Genomic DNA, 22,424 nt, shown 5'->3' on the forward strand with positions numbered 1-22,424 from the left:
TAAATAGTAACAGAACTTTATCTAAATTTATATAGTAATGGTTATTTACTAACTTTTGTGATTTGAGGCCAACCCAAAATTATAATCCGGGCTCCGTCCCTGGACCAGAGCAGTGCTCCTCAAGGTAAAACTTATTAAAAGATCCAGAGAATACTTAGAAAGCAGATCCCTCTGAAATTTTGACGGTGACTAAGAAAAAATACCCAGACACTTGAGAGTTTTGATCCTTTATTAAATATCAGAAAAATAGCTTGATTCACTGCACAAGCTCACCAAAAGTCAATCAAAAACAGCAAACAGGCTGACATAAATTAAATAACATTTGAAAAGGTGACTACAATCAAGTTTTCAGGGTTGTGCAGCGGTCAATAATCATACAAAAGCTATTCATCACTATTATTATCTGGATTTGGAGGACAGCGTGGGACATTTTTACATTTACACGTAAGAGTTGGGATGTAAACACGCCTGTTGGTGTTGGTGGAGGAGTTATGTTATTATATCATTAGAGATGTGCATGCTGAAGAGTGTAGAGACTTTATCTTTGATCCTTGAGTGTTACATCCACCCTAAATCTAAACAGGTGTTGTATGTTTGTTAAACTCTTTACTGACCTATAAACTGTGTGTGTCTGCGTTACACTGAAACAGAAGACTGAGTGGACTATTTGGTTTCTGAAACCTACAGTTAGATAATATTGATTATATGATAACCACTTTGTTTGTTGGTGTCTCATCTTTAGCTTTGGTTCAACAACAGAAAGGTCAAACAAAATCAATCATATGTTTAAATGCAGAAACATGATTTACTTCATGATATGCGATCCTGAAATCTAATTTTAGGTCTGAATCATAGGACAGATTTTATCTCTTTAAATTTATTAACAAACCAAATCTAGAGCTGGATTACACTGATCATGCTAAATTCATTTAACAGACACTTATAATGATTTGGATCTAGTTTAAGTATCAAACAGACTTCTGTCTTTGTTGCACTCAAACAGAGAAACAAGGAGCATGTTCAGTTAATCTACAACCAGAGACTAATCTCTTGCTTGTCGTGGGGGCTGTGTATTGATGAATGGTCCTGTTGTTTGGAGGATTAGCGTATCTACTCTGGATACAGAGCTCTCTCAGGACCGTACTGAGCATGATGAGACATCAGCGCATGTAAACACTTCAACATGTTGTTGACAGGCACTTGGCGAGTGTAAGCGTCTGCAGACCCAGAGAGGGTCACATGCATCGGAAATCTGTGACCTCTGTCTTTTTCTGGAACATTTGAGCTATTTTTCTATAACTTAATTTGTTTTTATAGATTCATATTTTTTGGTCCTTTTGATAACCTGTGACCTATGCCAAGTTTAGCCGTCAGAAAACAATTGCTGCCTCTCTGAATGAAATATTTGCGATGTAATTAATTTACATGAAGCTGATAGCAAGACTCTATTTATAGAAGTGCTTGTATGTAAAGGTCTCATTAAAACTGGTTTAGCAGCTGTTCAAAGTAAGCATTGTGTAAATGAAAGTCATCCCTGCCTAATAAAAAACACTTTCACAATGCTCCAATGAAAACCAGACAAATCATGTGTTTGTTACTGAAGGAACCGAGTCCAATGCAATTACTCTGTGACATTATGAGTGCTCTTAGCTGCTTCTCCAAAGAGGAAATCTTTGTTTTTTTTGGTCCTTCACAAAATACAACTGCAGAAACAAAGGACTACAAACACAGGACAGATGCTCACATAGAAATTTGGCTACCACTGTTCAAAACGCAACACATGCACGTACACCCACAGACAGAAAACATTCGGGTACCTGTGAGAAACCACCAGGACAGAACGAGTGTGTGATTATTGCATGCTTAGTTTATTTGGACTTGTTCTCAATTTGAGGCACATCAATCTTTTCCCCGGTGAGGAACTGCCAGATGCCTCCTCTGTAGTTCTCATTTCCCAAAGCGTAAAGGAAGACATTGAAGGTGGGAGAGGTCTTAGCCAGGATGGGAGCAATCTGCAGAGGTTGATGCAAACAAGGCGGTCAGTGCAGGGTTACAGAGTTATGAAACTGATTCATTCAAATAGCTGTGAAGTAAATTTCTCATGTTTTAAGAAGGAAACAGCAGCTGGATATGTTCATGTTTGTGTTGCTCCTCTACTTGATATAATCTTCACAACGCTAAGTGAAAATCATGTCACTGAGCCAGCCAATCAGAGGGAAGCAGGGCTGAACCCTGTTAACTTGAGGAAAACCCCAAAGGTGGTTTCCGCAAATTAGTTTGATATTATAATAGCAGATAAAATATTTCACATTAACCAATAAGTGATATAAATGCTAAATTATGTAATTACCACACTGTTACTACCACTTTCATTTGTTAAAGTAAGGTAAAAATAAAAAATAAAAGAGATGTAAAGCTGCATTGCATTGCAGTTAAAAATGATGCAAATTACTGAAAAAAAGAAAGAAAAAAAATCATTTTTCCCTATTTAAACAGCAGAGAGCTGTTTTTCCTTAAATTTTTTTAAAAAAAATAAATAAATAAAAATATAAATCCTAAACTAGGAACACATGCAAACCTGTGATTGTTTATTTGACAAGATTTTGTTTATTTGTATTATTTATTTATTTATTTTTGTGTGAGATTTATAAAAAAAAATATTTTTAATTTATTTTTTGTTATTCAAGATAAAATATAATTTTACTGGCATTTTTTCCCTCTGATAAATAAACAGGGAATTTTCTTTAATTTTTTGAAAATAAGAGAAAACATATTTTGTTGTTTTTATACATATAAAATATATGTGTGTGTTTTAAATTTTGCATGCACTGCATGGTTTGTGTTTTGCAGTTGCAGAAATAATTCAAAGAATCTTTCTCAGGCATATTTTGTCTGCAAACTCATTTTGTTGAAAATAATTGTGAGAAAATCTCACTGTTAGCCCAGTATCTGAAATTGTATTGAGTGTATTTTTACATCCCTATATACTAACATTATTATTGTTTATGTTTAATAGCCCCAAATGTGCTGTTAATGTAAGCTGATTTTTTTTTTTTGTTAAGATTCTTGAATTTGGATGAGTGCTGTGCAGATGTGGGAACTGTCCACACTCACCATCCTGAGCTTGGGGGAGACCAGGTTGGCATTTTCCACTGCGGCATAGAAAGCCAGGAAACCATAGGGGCCCCAGCAGAACAGCATGGTCTTCAGAGGAGTGTTGGGGTTAAACTGCATCAGGGTGAAGAAGAAGGGATAAACATAGAAAAGGTGTAGAAAGAGAGAAGAAAGAGAAGGAGAGGATCAGAACAAGAATGAGCCATAAGGAATGAGGAAAAAATGCTTTGTGTCATGAGGTTTTTCTCTCTGGGGCGAGTCACACGCCTGGGATAATGACTGAGAGGAAAACAGCATCTGGGAAAATTCAAGCTTGTAAACAGAACAGTGGAAAGAAAAGGGGCGGGTTTCTGAGAGCCAGGGGTCAAAGTAGGCTTACTGTGAGTCATAGTTAAGACCAACAGAGAGACGTTAACACCTTAACTCAAAGACCAGCTTCTCTTTTCATACCTGAAGTGCTTTTGAGGTTGGTAATGAACCACACTGCCTCATGTATAGTTTCTCTTGAAGTTTGAAAAGAATGCTTTATGCTTTTGGATGCACTTTCCAACACAGTTATCCAGATATGGGTCAAAAATAGTCAATATGAAGCCTTTAAAGCTCCCTTCATTCAGTGACTGATTCATTTATACTCAGTTTTGATTGACTGAAAATGTTCACTTTGAAAAATGTAAAAGAAAATAATAAGCAAGAAAAAACTTGTCAAACAAAAGTTGGAACATAGAAGCTTTGCAATTTTGCAAATAATGTAAGATGTAAACAAAAACAAACTTAAATCTACAATATAAGTTTCCATTTGGTGTTTATGTGGATTAAAGCTCACTTTATCATGTTTCAACAGCTGCCCTGTTCATTAAACTATCCAGAGTTTAGACTTGGAAAGAAAACTTCAACACCTTAACTCAAACTTCTGTTCCTTTGAGCATCTTCAGCTGTTTTCTTCTCTGTTGAAAACAGCTATACACATCCAATGTACTTCCACCAACCCTGTTTTGAAGCAATGTCAAATTCAAACCTACAGAATGGGATTAAAATGTTAAACTTTCTCCAAAACTGTGTGATTAAAGTTTAAATTAAGTTGGAGGTTGCTGGTTGGAGAAAAGTTTGGTTGCACATGATGTGTTGGTTTAAAAAACACAAGTCCTGCCCTGACAAGCCAGTTTCAGAAGCATTCAACACAACCTCTCCGAAACACTTCCTGACATCAAGACGTGTCTGGGCGATTGAATCCCTGCAGGTGTTTGTAGCACACACGTCATGTGCTTAACATATTGGGCAGACATTACATAATTTTCTTTCTTTGCTCTGTCTTTCCTCTGCAGCCTTTGTGCTTATAATGAAAGTGTCTCCGTCCAACTCAGATGACTGTGAGTAATGGGCTTATGCAACGTAGAGTGAGGCAGCCTGATTTGCCCCTGAGAAACACAACTATTGAACTCCATTCACTGATACAGTTTGTTTTCAAAGAGCAGCTACTGTCAGAAATCCGAACTAAAGAGCCCGGCTTTCCCCCGTGGCATTGACCTATATATGTGGCAGGCTACATGCTGCCCATTCAGCGTCTGATTTGTTTCTCTGAAAAGGGACCACGTAGGGAAGTTACTCAGGAGGGGGATGAAATGCATGTCAGTACAGTTCGGTCCTTCTGTGATTGACTTTAAATGAAGCAGAATATTTGGGAGAGTTTAACAAATGTAGGTATTTGAGCATTCAGCTGATTTATTAGTGTCTTCTGGGTTTCAAAGGAATCTCTAAATTCCTCTGGATCATGCATGTGATTCAGTGGTAGATTAGAGCACTGAAGCAAAAAGTAGCCCAGTGCTTCTCTGTGCTGCTGGTTGTGTTTTGATGACAAATAACTAGAAAAGGAAAAGAATGAAAGTGAAGTTCAAGAAGCAGATTTGTCCTTACCCTGGGGTTTCCTGTCTTCTTGAATTTCTGTGCGATGGACTGGTAGGAGGACATGACAACAAACACCTGGATGGCCATGTTGAAGATGGCCATGGGGATCAGGAAGGACACGTAGTTTCTGGAAAAATGCACAAAATGACTCAGTCTCATAGAGTACTAAAGGATACATATGTGTGAATTGCATCATGTTTGTTCATTTGTAGTCTGTACCTGTCTCCCTTGCTGTAGTCCAGTGTGCAGCAGGTCCTGAGGGGCTCGTAGTCGTACTCTCCCCAGCCAATGAGAGGCATGGCGGACCAGAAGGCGGTGAAGAGCCAGATGAACACGGACAGAGTGATGGCGCTGCTCCACTGCAGCTTTGTCCCTGAGAAAAACACGGTAACAACAATCATCATCAGCTCGACTGCATGTTTTATCTCATTCTGGGAAAGATCACACGGCTGCTGCTGTGAGAAAAAGTGTAGTAACCCTGAGTAATCATTGTTAGGTGTTATGTTTCCTCTTTTCCTGTGTGGATCCAGCTGACAGTAAAATAGATTTAGGGCTGATTTTCATGCATAGGTTGCAGTTTTAACACTGTAAACTGTGTTTAATCAGAATAATATGTGATAATTAAAGACATCAGGCCACTTGTGGATCAGCTGGCCTCTTCCTGCAGCAGCCTTCAAAATAAAAGTACGACGTATGTGCTTGTGCTTCATGTGCTGTGCAGGTATAAAGGGCGACTTACTGGTGCAGTACTGGTGATATCTGTCCCAAGCGATGGCAGCGATGAAGTGAATGCTGGCGAGAGCTGTGACGAAGCCCTGGAAACCGTGAGTCTGGCATCCATCAGAGCCATAGGGCCAGTATCTGTAAACACAGGGTGAGATCATACAGAGATGAAAACACTCAAATGAAATAATATTTAATTCATACAGGATGTGCTGAATATGATCATACACATGAATAGTAAAACTGAAAGAGAAAGCAATCGAATAATGTTCCTATTTTGGGACATAAATCTCTATTTAAAGCATGAGTGATGAAATTAGTAGACAATTCAATCACTCATGGGCATATTTAAAGAATAAATCATAAAAAGGAAGAGTCAGTGTAATCCCTGGAGCTGAATCTCTCATCTCCTGATTACAGCCTGACAATCCTGTGTTCATAATAACGCTGGAGCCTGTATCAGTGTATTGACCGCTCCCCCTGCACTCTGCAGCTCACATTGCTTCTCCATTACTTAAAGGCTGCAGCTCCAGGTCGATCATTCCCAATGAGGGCAGATGTTACACGTTAAACCTACGATATTATCCTCACTATTAGTGCATTACGTTTTATTTAGGCCACTTCACACCCCGACCTTACGAGAGGAGGTGGCGATTACATCACTCACCTCAGGAAGCTGGAGAAAGCTGCGATGGTGGCGTTCATGGAGATGCCACAGTCAGCTAAAGCTAAGCTGAAGACGAGGAAATTGCTGGGGGTCCTCAGCTCCCTCACTTTGAGGAAGGCGACGATCGTCACCATGTTTAGAAAGAAGCCCAGCAGACCTTACATGGATACATGGGAGAGAAACGAGCGGTTATGATCATGAATGGAGGCAGTGTTTACGCGGGGTGAATAGCGCGCAAAGCGATGTTTACTGCACCAAATGTTGCAGCGTGACACCTTACAGTTTGTTTACAGTCTCAAAGTGTAGGTTAGTGTGTGATCTCACACAGAGAAACACAGATCCTTCCTGTCGTAACACTACACGCTGGTGGTGTCAGTGACCAGCTGGTGTCAGGTCCTGTCATAGGTGGATGATCCAGCGGGTGCAGCCCTCGCAGGATTTGGTTGAATTCCAGCACAAAACAAAAACCACTCACCCTCCACCAGCAGACACGATCCCAGGGAGAACACATCAAAGTCGGAGAAGCCCTCCGGTAACGGGTACGACGAGACCATCCTGAAGCCGATCTGACAATAGCTAACCCCAAAGTGCAGCTGTCACAGACTTTTCACTCCTCGCTGCTGCTCGTTTACGATGTGCCTGAATGAGAGTGCAGGGAAGCCCGCTTTTAAAGGGCCATTTCACGTGAAAAGCATGCCCTCCATTATGTAAAGCCCCCCTCTCTCTGTCGCCCCAATCCGTGCAGGAATGCCTTAATGAACTGAACCACACAAACCGCAGCCCTTAATGCGTATTTGCCCACCGCAACAGTAAAGCCCTCAATTAGTTACACAACAAGCCTTTGTGTGTCCGCGCGCGGTGAGGATGCAGCGGCTGCTGATGTCAAACGATGAGGCGACACGTTCAACACGGCCAGCTGCTGCGCGTGGCTTCGAGGAGACAACAGGTGTCTGCAGGGCTGCTGCATCCTGCCATTCACAAAAACACTCCCATTCCTGGAGAAAATAAAGACACCCAACCGTGAAACTAACAATGAAGCAGCACCTATTCTTTGACATTAATGTTTCTGCCATAGGGTCTGCACAAGTGATTGATTGATGTCACATCCAGAAGCTGCAGATAAAAAAAAAAAACATAAAAAAACACGGGTGTGAATACATGAAGCCTATGCAGGCAGTTTTAATGCTAAATAATGTGTTATTTCTAGATACCGTACTAATTAAGTGAAAAGATCATTTACAGTCATGCACTGAGTATGAGCCTTTTAACAAAGTGCTCATTGTCACATCACAGAGGATCCATGACAGTGTTTTTGACTGCATCTGCCTCTGAAACACAGCATTTATTTTTCCACCCTTTTCCAGGAAATCTAACTTCTGACAGACACACTGACCTTTAGAGATTAAACCAACTGTGTTGTCTGCACCAAATGGAACAAACAAATTGCTTTTTGGGGAGGCAGACACAACAAAAAGTCAAATAAAAGCTTGATTCAGTCTGGAGTTTCATGTGTGATGTGGGCAAACATGTGCCGTACAATAAAAGCCCACGTACTTATTCCCCTTAAGTCGACTGCCATGCGTGTTAATGACATGAAATCCAGCCATCATGTTAAGCATACAATGGATTTGCCATGTTTCATGCAGTTGCAACATCAGTTAAAGCTTTCATGCCATAAAGGGTTAGAGGGGGCACAGGCCTGTCATTGTACGGCTGAAGTCTGTCCCAAGCGTGGGATTAAAAGATCAGAAAACTTGAGAAACATAGGTAAAGTATGTAAGGCGTAATAATCATATGGAAGGGGCAAAGGTTAAGAGCGAATTTTTGAATGTTTTTTACTTAAAGATACTCAAAACAATTTGAAAACGGTTTAATTCTGATTAAATCTCTTTCAAAATGATAAGAGAAATCATGGCATTATCATGAGCATAAACAGATATTTACTCTTTTTGTTTTTTTAAGATGCTGAAGAATAAATCTACATGTCTGTCATGACCTCAGCATGATGGTGAAATTCATGTTGCTACATGAAAAATACTGATATCACTTTGCTTTACAACTTCAATACACAGAAATTAAAGAAAGAAGTAAAGCTATGACATTAATACGTGACATTTGAATCATTTTTGATTTCTTGTCCTCCTGAAAGTAGTTTTACACGGGTGTCTTAAACTAAAACGAGACTCTTTGTCCTCTTTTAAAAACTCATTTTTTAATTTTTTAATTTTTTATAGATGTGCTTTTATTAGAGATTTTAGCTGAGTGTGTTTTAATCATCAAAATGCTGCTTTTATTTTTTCATTTTTAACTTTTTCTTTGACAGTATCATGGGCAGGATCTTAAATCCTTTACCTTGTGTTACTTTAATCTGTTCTAATCTTGTATTTCTTTTATTTTACAGATGTTTCCTCTATTTTATTTGGGGGTGGTTCTTAGCTTTTTATATTTCGATGATTTTCCTCACATTTTTCTTTTACTTCTTTTCTGCTCTTCCTCTTTGATTTCTTTTTACTGCTTGTTTTTATTATGTAAAGCCCTTTGTTTTTGAAAAGGGCTCTATGAATAAAATTTATTTTTTATTTTATTCTTTTATTTTTCATTTTATTTCATTTTTTCTTTTTATTTTATTTTATTTCATTTCATTTTATTTTATTTTATTTATCTATTTTTTTTTTCTTCATTTATTCCCAATTATCCAAGCAGAATGCCCAAACCCAAACTGGTCTAATAATACTCCACACACCTGTTCACATGATATATTTGCGCACTAAGAGTGACTTTGCACCTTGAATGGACTCCAGCCAGCATACAACGGTCATACAATATATAAGGAAGGCTTTATAACCCTCAGTAAATGAGATTAACTTCTTGAGTGAAATCAGGAATGTTCAAGTTTTCAAGGGAGCACAACTGCTCAACACTTTGGAGCCTCGTCACAGACCTGCACCAACTTAAACCATACATGGAGAAGCTGTGAGGATCTTAACGCAGAGAGGTGGAAGTGTTGAACATATGAACAGCCACTATGAAATACTCTGTTTGGCATCCTACAAATGAAGTACACTCAAAGGATCAAAGAATGCAGTGTATTCAAGATATTCTGCTGTCACAACTTAATGCCTGTTACTCTATTATGACCCATCCCCAGTGCTAAATGTGGGTCAGATGTAAAGTGGGCTCCTGCTGCCAAGTCAAACACAAAGTCAATTCAGCTCTGTGTTTCGTCATCTCTGCATGCGTCAGCGTCCTTTGTAGTAGCAGCCAAGCGTAACACTAAACTTCCAGTGTGGCTGGAAATGTGCCAGCTCACTCATGTACTGGTGACTCAAACTGCAAAACAAAAGATTTACAATCGGAGGAATTTCTCTTTGTAATGTTGTATCCAAAGGATTACTCCATCATCAGTCTGATCCACTCAAACTTCTCAAACAAACATTTCTGTGACTGTTGTTTTCTCTTATTCCAACCATCTGTGTTCATTTCTCTTTGGAGGAATCTGTAACCTGTAAGTGGAATTTATTGACTGGAACATAAACTGAATACATCACAACAAAAGAGGCAAAAGGGTTTCACAACACAATGATGTTCAGCAATGAAGTTTGAGGAAAATAAATGTAAAATACATTATATTAAAAAAAATGTTTCCTTGAATCAAAAAAGACATGGATAAAGAAAATGTTGAGTGAACATCTGTTGAGTGGCCCCTGATTGCCACAGGCTATGATATAGGGGCCACCTTGTGGTAAAACATTGTGCAGTCCACTTACAGATTAACAGTCACGGCAGGGCTCAAATGAACAAGCTACATTTGAGGGACAGGGGAAAAAAATCCAAACATCACAGTGGATTATGACCATTTCGGAAGTGTTTTTCTGTGATAATAAATAGGGACGTCTCTGCGCAGCCTATCGGATTCCGGGATGCAATACGCATCCAAATGAAAAGAACGCCAGTCCTTTCGCTAATCCTTGTCTATCCTTTTTATCTCGGGACTCATAGCAGTCGGATCACTATGGGACAGCGAAGCGGTGGGACAAAGCCATGCGGAAGATATTGCTGTAAATGAGAGAGAAAAGTAAGTCTGTTTGACTTCAGTGGGCGCAAACTGGGCGCATGTAGGCAAGCTGCGTATGCGTAAAAGTGGGCCAAAATGTTCCTCGTCCTGCTCCTGGGGCTCTGCGCGGCCGCAGGTGAACTTGTGTCCCCAGTGAGCTCGTGTCCGTCGCAGTGCAGCTGTTTTTACCACAACCTGAGTGATGGATCAAAGGCCAGGTAAGAGGAGTGTCCAGATTAAAAAAGATTTTTATGACAAACACACATTAGAATGTCTCCTTGGTTGTGCGTAAAGACGCATCTTTGGAGACGGACAGGTGCTGTTCTTATAACAGGACAGATGTTTGCACGGAGGTGAGCACGTGTACAAAGATAATTCAGGGAGTGCATGCCGGTCCAATTTTATTTAATGCTGGATTATCTCTCAAAGGCACTTTCAACCCCCATCTACGCGCGTTTTGCGAGTTTGGATGGACTGGGAAATGAGCATTTTCAGAATTATTAGCAGAGTTTTTATGCAACTTGTGGATTAACCACACATTAAAACGGCCTTAAGACAGTTCAATCGTTTATATTTTAATTCTAAATTAACATTTTATGCTTGAGTGCGTAGCTTGTGATGGATGATTTCAGGAGTGTACGCGTCTTAACTTCTCCTCTCCATAGGAGCGTGATTTGCAATGATCCCGATATCTCTCTTGTGCCTGTCGGATTCCCTGTCGACACGTCCAAGCTGCGGATTGAAAAGACGGCCATCCAGCGGATTCCAAGTGAAGCCTTCAACTACCTCTCCAGTCTGGAATTCCTGTGGATGTCTTTCAACACGCTGTCCGCCTTGAACCCGGACAGTTTCAGGGGGCTGTACAACCTGGAGGAGCTTCGTCTGGACGGGAACGCCCTCACCGCCTTTCCCTGGGAATCTCTTATGGATATGCCCAGTCTCAGACTTCTCGATTTGCACAACAACCAGCTCACCTCGCTGCCCGCAGAAGCCACCGGTTACATCAGAAACCTTACCTACCTGGATCTTTCCAGCAACAGTCTGCTCACTCTGCCGGTAGAGGTGCTGTCCACTTGGCTGGCAGTGAAACCTGTGCAAGGGCCGGAGAGCTCCAAAATGATACTTGGTAAGAGACGATGCGCGTCCTGTCACTTAACTTCATTTCGTCTTAACCTTCAGGTCTTACTGAAGCTGCCGTAATTAATCTGAATCAGAATCGCTTTTATTCGCCAAGTATCTCAAGAATACAAGGAATTTGACTCTGGTTAACCACACTCTCTCTGTACAATTATTATAAACACACTCTAAATATTACAAAAATAAAAAAATAGAGTCTAAGTAGTAAGAAAAAACAAAGATGATGATAATAATAAGGAACTTTGTACAGAAGTCCCTAAAACAACTCGTTAAACCATGTGCGTAAAAAGGAAAGTTAGACTTGAATTTTACGCACAGTTTTTTTGAACTGCAGTTCAGCACAACTCATTACACATAAGCCATACACCTTTTGCTAACTGATTTTATAACTGCTTTATTACTATCCTAAGATAGTAAATGCCTGAAAACACTTTAGAAGTCAGTTAGCAGGGTAACATGTAGCTTAAATGTGTGAGGTAAGATGATTGAAATGTTTGTTGGTATGTTTCACAACTTGTGATATTTCAGTGGTATAATCTTTAGAAGAGGGAAAATATGGTAGAAAAAAGAAAGGAAATAAAGATAAAATAATCCAAAGACATTGATTTGGACTATTTGACTGTTGACAAGTACCTGTAAACATTAATAAATCCATAAATCTGCTCATCTATTGTTCAGTTAATACCTGTATTATTCTTATAGATGTCACAGGGACTGTATTTCAATTTTGTCTCTTAATAGTTGCATGAATTGAATGATACTACTGTAATTTATGCTTTTAGAACTTAAGGCATGTACTTTGCTCAATAAGAAGGCAACAGCCTTTTTCTATGTTGTCATTGTAGTTGCATTGCCAAGCTGACAGCATGTGTAGAACTGGAGTTTCATGCAAAGTTTGTGTTGCACTTGCTCATCTCCTGTTTTCCATTCATCCTCATGCAAACAGCTGATCCAAGCTCAGATTTAAAGGCCTGTGCTCCATTCAAGGACAGAGTGGGATGACTGCAGTCTGACCTTGATCACCACACCACCTTCACCTCCACCATCACCATCATCACCATCATCATCTTCATCACAAGTACCATCATTGCCGTGGTCATGGTCATGATGTAGTTTATGAATTAAAAGCTAATCCTCTTACAGGATTAGCATCCTAACATCCACATCGGCCATCTGCAGGCTGCTCCATCACTTTGCACACAGCTGGACGCTCGTCTTCCTCCTGTAGCCTCACTTGTTCCCTCGTCCTCAGGTCTCCATGATAACCCCTGGGTGTGCGACTGTCGGCTGTACGACCTGGTCCAGTTCCAGAAGTCTCCCACTCTTTCAGTGGCGTTCATTGACACCAGACTGCGGTGTTCAGCCCCAGAGAGTGTGTCAGGAGTTTTGTTCAGCGATGCGGAGCTGCAGCGCTGTCAGCTCCCACGCATCCACACAGCTGTGGCACGAGTCAGGAGCGCCGTGGGGAACAATGTGCTGCTCAGGTGTGGGACTATTGGAGTTCCCATCCCAGACCTGACTTGGCGCCGAGCGGATGGACGAGTCCTAAATGGAACAGGTGGGTCAGCAGGTCTTTCAGTGTCAGGGTCTGCCTCTGTGTTCAGCCTGAGATAAGATGCTTTAGTCTGCACTGTAAAGCTGCTGTTAATTAAACAGAAAGCTTCCAGTAGAGATAGTGAAGGTTATAAGTCTGAGTGACAGCTGTGGCTACAACAGAGAGTTATGCAACAATGGGGATAATCAATGCAACATTGTATAATCACCTGCCTGGCCGTCTGCGCATTTATGAAAGAGAGTATTCCACGGACAACTTTTTTTTGTTTTCTTTTTTAAATGTTTTTCTGTAACAGCTATGTTCCTTTTCCTCCACAGTCCAGCAGGAAACCTCAAAGGAAGGAATCACCTGGTCCATCCTCAGCGTCCCAGCAGTGTCCTACCGTGATTCTGGGAAATACATCTGCAAGGCCACAAACTACGCAGGGAATGCTGAAGCTGTAATTTCACTCCTTGTCACTAATTCACCCAAACCAGAGGGAAACCAAACCCTCAACGACAAGAGAGCCAAAGTCAAGAAACCCAACCCAGTGGGCAAAGCCGCCTACCAGGAGAAACTGGTCGCTCGGTATGTAGTCCCAACCTCTCCTTCTTCTTCTTCTTCCCTGGATTCAGGCCTCCCACCTGGTCTGGGTCCAGACCCTGGAGTGGCCAGTTACAGCCTGGCTGACAGAGCCACCCCAGGGCCTGCCACCTCTTCAAACCCAGATGCTCTGCTGGATCTGGAGAAGACTAACCTGAGCAACCTGGCAGCTAACACTTCGTCGCTGCAGCAGGATCCAGACAGGGTGGTGCGCTCTGTGAAAGTGGTGGGGGACACAGACAATACAATCTCTCTGAACTGGAGAGCCCCCAAAGCCAAGAACACCACCGTTTTCAGTGTGCTGTACGCTGTGTTCGGAGAGAGGGACATGAGGAAGATTAACGTAGGCGCCGGGCAAAACAGGGTCACCATCGACGGGCTGGTGCCTAGGACCAAGTACATTGCCTGTGTGTGTGTGAGGGGGCTGATCCCCAAGAAGGAGCAGTGCGTCATATTTTCCACAGACGAAGCAGCCAGTGCTACGGGCACCCAGAAGCTCATTAACGTGATTGTGATCACAGTGGCCTGTGTCATCGCCGTGCCACTCACTGTCATCGTGTGCTGCGGGGCGCTGAAGAGACGCATCCAGAAGTACTGGGGGAAGAAATCAAAGGACATCCAAGACTCATATGTGACCTTTGAGACACTGTCGCCCGGCACCAAGGCCAAAGGTCTTGAGGGCGAGTATTTGAACAGACTGAACCCAGAGGAGTCCAACAGGCTGCTGTCCGCCCGCTCCAGCCTGGACTCAGAGGCCACAGCTAAGATAGAGGGACAGCCAAACGAGTACTTCTGCTGACATCATGCTCCAGCTCCGGCTCCCGCTCCACGCCATCTTCCTCGCGCTCACCCACATCCACGCTCTAGTCCCAATCTCAATCCCCATTCAAATCCCCACCCTCATCCCCATCACCAATCCAATCCTCATCTCCACCCACGTCAGTATCCACATCACCACCCGTACACACGCTCTCAGCATCATCCTGACGTCAGCCCCCCTCCCTCCCGCTCCCACACGCCCACACCCTGGGATTCCCCCCCACCTGTCCCTCCTCGCTGGATCATGCCGCCAACGCCGCCACCGCAGAGAGCCAACTTTTATCAAAGGACCTTTGCACGTTGCACCATTATGGAAATATCAGTTTAGAAAAGATTTTAAAATTGCGGTTAACTTGTTTTCTTCCAGCTCTTAGTGGAATAACTCAGGTTACTTGCACATAAAATGGAACAATCACATATTCATAACATAAAAATAAGACAGCATTCAGACACACAAGCCTAAAAGACAAAACACGTCCAAAGTTAAAGGATCGTAACAAGAATCATAACTCACATTTCATCTCACCGCATGGCCCAGCGAAGAAAAACCTCCACCTCCTGATCTGACTCAAAGGGAAATCAAAGGTCGATCCTCCACTGTTTATATCCAATATGTATGTGTATGATTTGTATATACTGTACTGGATGATGTACACTTACATATACAGTTAAGTCTGTGCCTCTGTATATATCTGTCATACGTTCTCGGAGAAGATATACACACAGGCATGGTTCAACACTCTGGTGATGGAGAGAAGCCGGAGCTGGAGAGAAGTACAGAAAGGACTGAACTATGACACGCTGTAAATAAGGTGGAAATGAAGCAAAATGAGAAGATGAATAATTTCTATTCCCACCAGAGACACATGTTGAAATATCTCTATGTACCTGTTTAGTGCCACCTAGAGGCATCACTCCCCTGTTCGATGTAGATCTATTCATTCCAGTGATATTATTTGAATTGAAATGAATAAACTTTTATACACAAATGTCCACCTAGAGGTATTGTGTGTTCTTAAATCTTCCCCTTTGTCTCAGTTTGATTCTTAACCTCATTCAGCAACGTTTTGAAGAGCGATACTTTGTAGTGTTTTCATCTCAATTTCTGACTTTTTTTTTCTTGCTAAGATCATTTTAGACTTTAAGGTGTCCCAAAAAACAAAAGTGATGATTAGTGATGAATAGGGATGGGTACCTTTCACATTTGAAACGATTCGGTACAGATGTCTGGTACCTGCCAACCGGTACCGGTACTCTTTTGTGTTTATTTGCTAAGAAATATCAATTTGTTTGATAACAAAATATTTAAAAAAATCAATTTAACATATTTATTCTTCAATATATAACCTTGCAATGCTGTGTTCATTTCTAGCATGGAAAATCACCTACGCCTCCACTCCCTCACAGTCACAAGGATGCATTTAGGTACCTCAACATGCTACCTTTTGGTTTTAGGTGAATCAATATCCGGCACTTTTAACAGAATTCTGTTGGTATCTATCCCTAGTGATGAAAACAAAAAGATGTTTTAGTTGTGTGACTGCTGATAAGTAAAATGTGTTTTGGGGGTAAAAAGTCACAGCCCATAAATAAAAAACCTTTTTTTTAGTTGGCTAGGTTGTGAAATCATCCTGAATGAGACACTTGCGAGGTGGCAGCATATTTTGCTCCAAAACCAATATTGTTAATATATACAGTATATTGTTTATATTGTTCATATAAACAGTACATTTCCATATGTGTTAGATATTTATGCTGTGATCACTTATGCATCCCAATACCATCTCTGATTCTGGCTATTTAGCTGTGTGCTAATAACAATAACAATCAAAGAACAACTCTTCACTCTACCCCAGAACATCTTTAACTATTTCAGGCCAGGAGAGATTTCAGGTATTTCTTTATCTTGTCTGCATAATAACCCCAGTCCATCAGTCTTTTTATTTTTATAACACCAGTTCACAACAATTTTTATCTTAAGACGCTTTATTAAAAGTCTAGATTGCAATCAACAGTATAAACATTTTCTTCATGAATGGTACATGTTTAATCTCCTTTAATGGATGCACTGCAGGCAGTATCTGTTGGAACAAAGTTTGAGCCCATGCAGTGATTTCCACTTTAGAGTCATGTCTATTTTTTATGCAGTGTCACCTGAGGACCTTAGCATCATAGCTACCCAGTATTTTTTTTTGACCTTATCTCTTTTTGTACAGGTATTTATCTAGATTTTATGAATCTTTTAATGCTATTATGCACTGTGGGTGATGAAATCCTCAAATTATTGCAATTTGAGCACCAGAACTAAATAGTTGGATAACATTCCCTAAGTATGTTTGTTTGTTTGTTTTTAATATTATTTTTTACACATTTTTTTGTCTATGACCAAATTTGTTATGGGTTGCCTACATCAAATTTTAAATGAGCAGATCTTGTCTTGCTCTAATATTTTGTTTGAATCATATTAATGCTTTTTTGCCAATCCCTTAGCCATATTGAAGCCTAGTCAAGAAAATGTAGAAGAGATTTTTTACTAAATGACAACAGCAACTTTTTTTTCTAACAACCTTTTTACACGTTATAATGCATCAGTGTTTATAAATTTGCATTAGATGCTACAAATAAAGATAAAATTATCAGGAAGGAGAGAAAAAATAATTTGAATGAACATTAGTGAAGATTATAGGATTAATTTTGTATTTTTCATGAGTTGAACCCTGGAAAAGGTAGAACAACAGAGGTCTACCTTTCTAAACCTTTATTGGGGTCAGACTCACTGACACAGTCGGTGTGAGGTTAATCGCACGTGTCCCTCCCAATAATCAGACGCCACTTGTTCAATGTGCGCTGCTCAACGTCAGGGATTAAGCTTAATAAGCCTCCACCGTCTGCCACAGGTGGTAGCATATGTCCCAGCACGAATGTAGTCCTTAACTTCAGGTATTTTCGCGGACTATGGACATACTTTGTTACCTGCTGGGCATAGCTGTGTTGATCGTTCAGTCCCACGGAACTTTTGCTCAATGTTTGCGCGGGTGTAGCTGTGTAGAAGATCGTCATGGAAGGTAAGACCTGATTCCTTGTTGTCCTATTCTAGCCTAGTCAGGTGTATTTTTAACCTGTGTAACCGTGTCAGTGGAATTAAAGACAAACGGTGAAGCATTAGAGGGAACTGTTTGGCTGTAAGTAAATAAAAGATAAGGTTAAAAGGGGAGTGTAGGTTGGAATCTAATTTGTGGTATAAGTTAATTGTATTTTTGAAGCATCTGGTTAATCAGTGACCAAATGTTCACTTAGACTCTTCCTTTTGATCACAGGTCGCTTGTTTGTATGGAGGAGAGCGCGTTCGGGGCCATACCAGAGAACCTTCCAGATGATATGACCAAGATCCGAATAGAGAAATCTCACTTTACTGAAATACCAAGAGGAGCTTTCTCAAAAACACCCGCCTTAGAGAATCTGTGGTTGAACTTTAACGACATCACAGTGATAAACTCAAAGGGCCTGGAAGGTTTGGGTAACTTAACCGAGCTGCGTCTGCAGGGGAACAAGCTGCGTTCAGTACCATGGACAGCGTTCGAGGACACACCGGCCCTCAAGATTCTGGACCTGAAGCACAACCAGCTGGACGTCCTGCCGGAGCATGCATTAAAATACCTGCCGGGTCTGACATACTTAGACTTGTCTTTCAATCGGCTCACAGTCATATCCAAGGAGGTTTTTCTAAACTGGCCTCTGTACCAAAAACTGCAGAGTATGGAGGAGCGGGAGGCGAGCGTTTCCGGGCCGAACGTCGTCCTGGCGCTCCACGACAACGCCTGGCTCTGCGACTGCCGACTGAAGGGCTTCGTGGAGTTCATCAGATCTCTAAGCCCCCCGATTATTCTGATGAACTCCTACTTGACCTGCTCAGGGCCGGACTTTAGGGCGGGAAAGTTCTTCCATGAGGTCGAGCTTCAGGCGTGCGTGAAACCCATCGTGTCCACTCCGTCCCAAAACATCAGCCTGCCCCTGGGAGCCAACGTCACCCTGCGCTGCCTCGCCAAAGCCCGGCCGGACCCCTCGGTGTGGTGGACATATGGTCTGAAGATAATCAGAGGATATCATGGTAAGGTCGAGTCCAGTGACATCTTGGGGGAAATGAGACACTTAAATGCACATTTTAATCTGTAACCCACCTTTAACCCTCCTATCGTCCTCAAATATTACTCACACATTTTACCCTTGGGGTCAATTTGACCCCAGGGATATTTGCCCCCAGAAAATGATTTACAGAAAATAGTTGACCAAGTTTTTTGGTCAAGGAACTTTGTTTATTTGTTGAATACATAAATAACCCCTTGATAATGACACCTTGACCTGTCCTCTAGCGCCACCACCAGGCCAAACTTTTCAACCAGAAATAATTTATCTTGAAAAGCTTTTATCCAAATCTTCTCAAATTTACTGAAAACATTAATGACCACAAGAGTATGAACCCTATAGGTTTTGGTGATGATATGACCTTTCCTGCAGCGCCACCATCAGGTCAAACTTATAGTTTTAGAGTTTGTGTATCTTTCATATCTTTCATCCAAATCTTTTCTGATTGGGGTGCACATTCATGACTCTCAAAGAATGGACCATATTGATTGATGTTGGTAACCCCCCCTTTACTCTCATAAACATTTTTATTTACTTATTTTATCTACTTTTTTGTAACATATTTGTGGTCACTATAACGTCTCACTCACCCCTCCTCTTTTATTATCCGGGCTTGGGACTGGCAGTGGCAGAGTTTGAGCCCATGTCATATCCACACCGCAAAAAATATAAAAATTCAATTATGATTATTGATCTTCAATGGGAGTAGTATAGTCAAGCCAAGTTTTGAGTTGATGAGCGAAAAAACCCAGTTTATTCAAATACGTTTGCCAAAATCGCTAAATTACAATGTTTAGGCCCAAATAGCGAAGTCCGTGTTCGTAAAGCACAAAAATCTTAAGGGACTATTTTTGTAGGGCTGGGCATGCTTATTATACACACCAAATTTTAGGGCTGTAGCTCAGAGTCACCCAAGGGGTCGCAGTTTTAATCCCCTAGGGGGCGCGTTCATTTTTGTGCAAGTTGCAGATTCATACATTTTTTCGGGCATGCGAATTTTGGGGCTAGGCGTGCTCACGTTTTTTCAAGCGAAGGGCATGCAATTTGGGGATGTTTTGGCAGAAACAAATAATAAAGAAGATAAAAGGCGTAGAATAATAATCACAAGGGTTTCATTAGGGCTCTCGCCCAACCTGCGGTTGGCGGGCTCGGGCCCTAATGATTTGGAAAGAGAGCTGCAATGCAAGCTTTTATGTTTGCTCCTCCCTTATTTTACATAAACTACCAATGTCCTTGCTGGAATATCCCACCCTCCACAGCGCGGGAATTATCAGTTCTGTTTGGCAGGTGTGAGTAGTAGGTCACACACACATACATTCATTCCTCCCATTACCCCCCCCCCCCCCCATGACATGTGTCAACTCAAAAGAATTAACTCTGCACCTGCAGGTGTGGGAATATAAGGTCACACATGTGTCACACACAGACAGACAAGTTTTACACAGCTAAAACAGCTTGGGGTCAAATTGACCCCAGAGGAACACCGATGCGTGCAATATGTGTACAGCAAAATGAAAAAATATCATCATAATAATTTTATGCTAAATCAATAGTTCCCATTAAATTAGGAAAGGTCAGGAAATATGAAGCCAAAATAAAAAAGTTAACTGTTATTTTTTTGAAGGATAAACATTGAATGGGGTCAAATTGACCCCAAAGATAACAGGAGGGTTAAGCCAAGGGTCAAACTGCATGTTGGCCTACAACACCATCAGTGTTGATTAAGAGTGCTGGAGATTAAAGTATGAGCTGAGCTGGGCTGTTCTCTGAAATGTAAACACATACTCAACACGTCACTCTTTAGTGAAAACTCGTGACTAAAAGTATCAGTAGGACACTTTAACATCACCATAATCACCTTTACTCCTTCAGGCATCATCTAGGCCAGAAGAAAGTATGTAGAAGTGATACAATAACCATAAACTGCAAAATGGACACTAGATCTTCCTTTGAGACACATGAAAGTTTATATGAATTGCTGCAACTAGTTTCTATGCTTGCTGACACATTATTTAAGCTCTGAAAGTACAATATTTTGGTTGCCTTATTGCAAAAAAAATCATCTCAAAATTTGTAAACAACAACTAAAGTACTGACTAAACTGGCACAAATCTGCTGTTTGTAGTTTGATAAGGAATTTTCATAATATTTGTTGTCAACAGCAGAAGAGATGGTCTTTTTTTAAAACATTATACGATTATAAAAAGTCAGCATTTAGAAAATATATATGGTAGGTATAATGAGTGTGATGACATTTAGAGCTACATACTTAGCCACATTAGCGTTGGGTTATGTACCGTACCGTTAACAAGAAATGACAGACAGAAGCCGATAAATTTATTGTTTCCAATTAAAAAACAAATAAAAAAAAATAAGTAAATTAAAATAAAAGGAAAAAAAATAGTCCATAGTAAAGAAATAATAAACTTTAACACATCACAATTGACATATTGCTAGTTTAAACCTGTACCAAAACAAAACACAAACTGTGCGAAATGAAAACCCTGTTTGTACTGAGATTTAAAATTTTTTAAATATATTTTTTTTAAAAGTTAAAACTCGAACCAAATTGAAATTAAAGTTGTATCAGAATTAAACTAAAAAAGTTCAAAAGTGACCTGTGTTGCAAGGCAGCCCCATCATCTATCGAGATCAGTTGTATCCCATCCTCAGCATTGCCATTGGACATACTGTACAGCCATTCATTGCTGGCTTACATTTAATATTCATACCAAAACTTTTGCATTTCTAACATTTTTGGTGTTTGCCAGTGTTGTGCATGTTTTTGTAAGTAGAAAGATTTATCTGACTGGGTTAAATGTCACAAAATCATTTGGAAATCAAGTTCCTCTGTCTTCCAAGCCTGCATCTTATTTTTGATGAAACTCTACGTCTGTGTTTTGCTCCCAGAGTCTCAGGAGAGAGTGGATGAAGAAACCATCGTATCTCTGTTAGTGATCCCCACCCTGCACGCAGCAGACCGTGGCATCTACACCTGCACTGCTGTCAACTTCATCGGAAACTCTTCTATCAACATCCAGGTAGACGTGCAGTCTCCTGACGGCTCCCAGTCCGCCCTCCTGCCCAGCGACCCTGGTCCACCTTCTCCTGGAGACGAAAATGTCTACATTGACATCCGCATTGCCAAGCAGACAGTGCGTGGAATCTCCATTGAGTGGTTCGCCGCCCTGGACCACCCAGCTGAGACCTGGTTCACCATCCACTTTGGCCGCGTGGATGATAAGAAAGAAACGATCTACATCGGCCCGGGGATCCACTCTTACTCCATCTCTGATCTGATGCCTGCCACCAAATATGAGATCTGTGTCACCCTGAAGAACCAAGCACCACGTCCAGGCCAGTGCATTGTGTTTGTAACAGGAAGTGACATCACAGAGATGGAACAGAGGGAGAAGCTGATTCACATAGTGGTGATAGTTTTAGCCATGGTGCTGGCTGTGCCTATAGGTATGTACGCCTGCACCACAGACACTAAGTTCGCCTGCCTGGAGGTGATTATGCAGACCTGGAAGAACCGACGGAGGGAGAGCGCCCCGACCGGGATGGACCGAGACAGACAGGGCACCTTCGACAGCCTGCAGGCGGCCAGCGACGAGGGCCTGGTCAACAAAGATTCCTCTGAGGACAGGAAGGTGAGAAGGAGGTCAGATGACAAACCGTATAAAGGCAAAGCTGATCCCAGCAGAATCACAGCTGAACTGTATTAA

At 41.2% G+C, this 22,424-nt stretch overlaps 3 protein-coding genes across 3 annotated transcripts; 2 read left to right on the forward strand and 1 right to left on the reverse strand.

Annotated features, from left to right (window-relative positions):
• Window positions 1–215: 215 nt before the first annotated feature.
• Window positions 216–7,372, reverse strand: rgra (retinal G protein coupled receptor a). The gene is made up of 7 exons (XM_074675083.1): window positions 6,882–7,372; window positions 6,407–6,563; window positions 5,756–5,877; window positions 5,236–5,389; window positions 5,026–5,143; window positions 3,115–3,228; window positions 216–2,012 (listed from the first exon to the last, which is right to left on the reverse strand). The coding sequence occupies exons 1-7, from the start codon at window positions 6,958–6,960 to the stop codon at window positions 1,869–1,871; spliced, it is 888 nt and encodes a 295-aa protein (XP_074531184.1). The 5' UTR covers window positions 6,961–7,372; the 3' UTR covers window positions 216–1,868.
• A 2,786-nt stretch (window positions 7,373–10,158) lies between these two features.
• Window positions 10,159–15,480, forward strand: lrit1a (leucine-rich repeat, immunoglobulin-like and transmembrane domains 1a). Its single transcript, XM_074675828.1, has 4 exons — window positions 10,159–10,678; window positions 11,126–11,586; window positions 12,850–13,155; window positions 13,470–15,480. Exons 1-4 carry the CDS (start codon window positions 10,557–10,559, stop codon window positions 14,531–14,533), a joined length of 1,953 nt encoding a protein of 650 aa, XP_074531929.1. The 5' UTR covers window positions 10,159–10,556; the 3' UTR covers window positions 14,534–15,480.
• Window positions 15,481–17,506: 2,026 nt separating this feature from the next.
• On the forward strand, window positions 17,507–22,424 carry lrit2 (leucine-rich repeat, immunoglobulin-like and transmembrane domains 2). Its single transcript, XM_074676299.1, has 3 exons — window positions 17,507–17,618; window positions 17,871–18,661; window positions 21,607–22,424. The coding sequence occupies exons 1-3, from the start codon at window positions 17,509–17,511 to the stop codon at window positions 22,422–22,424; spliced, it is 1,719 nt and encodes a 572-aa protein (XP_074532400.1). The 5' UTR covers window positions 17,507–17,508.

The sequence above is a fragment of the Halichoeres trimaculatus genome, unplaced genomic scaffold (genome assembly GCF_033239565.1).
Source record: "Halichoeres trimaculatus isolate MK-OKI-2021-1 unplaced genomic scaffold, fHalTri1.1 fHalTri1_scaffold_8, whole genome shotgun sequence".
Lineage (NCBI taxonomy): Eukaryota > Metazoa > Chordata > Actinopteri > Labriformes > Labridae > Halichoeres > Halichoeres trimaculatus.

What these genes read in the sequence shown, in the direction of transcription:
- lrit1a (XM_074675828.1), top strand. Translation starts at nt 10,557, where the DNA reads ATGTTCCTCGTCCTGCTCCTGGGGCTCTGCGCGGCCGCAGGTGAACTT. An exon ending in AGTGATGGATCAAAGGCCAG is followed by an intron (nt 10,679 to 11,125) that starts GTAAGAGGAGTG and finishes TCCTCTCCATAG; the next exon opens with GAGCGTGATTTGCAATGATC. An exon ending in ACGAGTCCTAAATGGAACAG is followed by an intron (nt 13,156 to 13,469) that starts GTGGGTCAGCAG and finishes TTTCCTCCACAG; the next exon opens with TCCAGCAGGAAACCTCAAAG.
- rgra (XM_074675083.1), bottom strand. Translation starts at nt 6,960, where the DNA reads ATGGTCTCGTCGTACCCGTTACCGGAGGGCTTCTCCGACTTTGATGTG. An exon ending in ATCGTGTCTGCTGGTGGAGG is followed by an intron (nt 6,564 to 6,881) that starts GTGAGTGGTTTT and finishes TATCCATGTAAG; the next exon opens with GTCTGCTGGGCTTCTTTCTA. An exon ending in AGAAGACAGGAAACCCCAGG is followed by an intron (nt 3,229 to 5,025) that starts GTAAGGACAAAT and finishes ACCCTGATGCAG; the next exon opens with TTTAACCCCAACACTCCTCT.
- lrit2 (XM_074676299.1), top strand. Translation starts at nt 17,509, where the DNA reads ATGGACATACTTTGTTACCTGCTGGGCATAGCTGTGTTGATCGTTCAG. An exon ending in GTAGAAGATCGTCATGGAAG is followed by an intron (nt 17,619 to 17,870) that starts GTAAGACCTGAT and finishes TTTTGATCACAG; the next exon opens with GTCGCTTGTTTGTATGGAGG. An exon ending in GATAATCAGAGGATATCATG is followed by an intron (nt 18,662 to 21,606) that starts GTAAGGTCGAGT and finishes TTTTGCTCCCAG; the next exon opens with AGTCTCAGGAGAGAGTGGAT.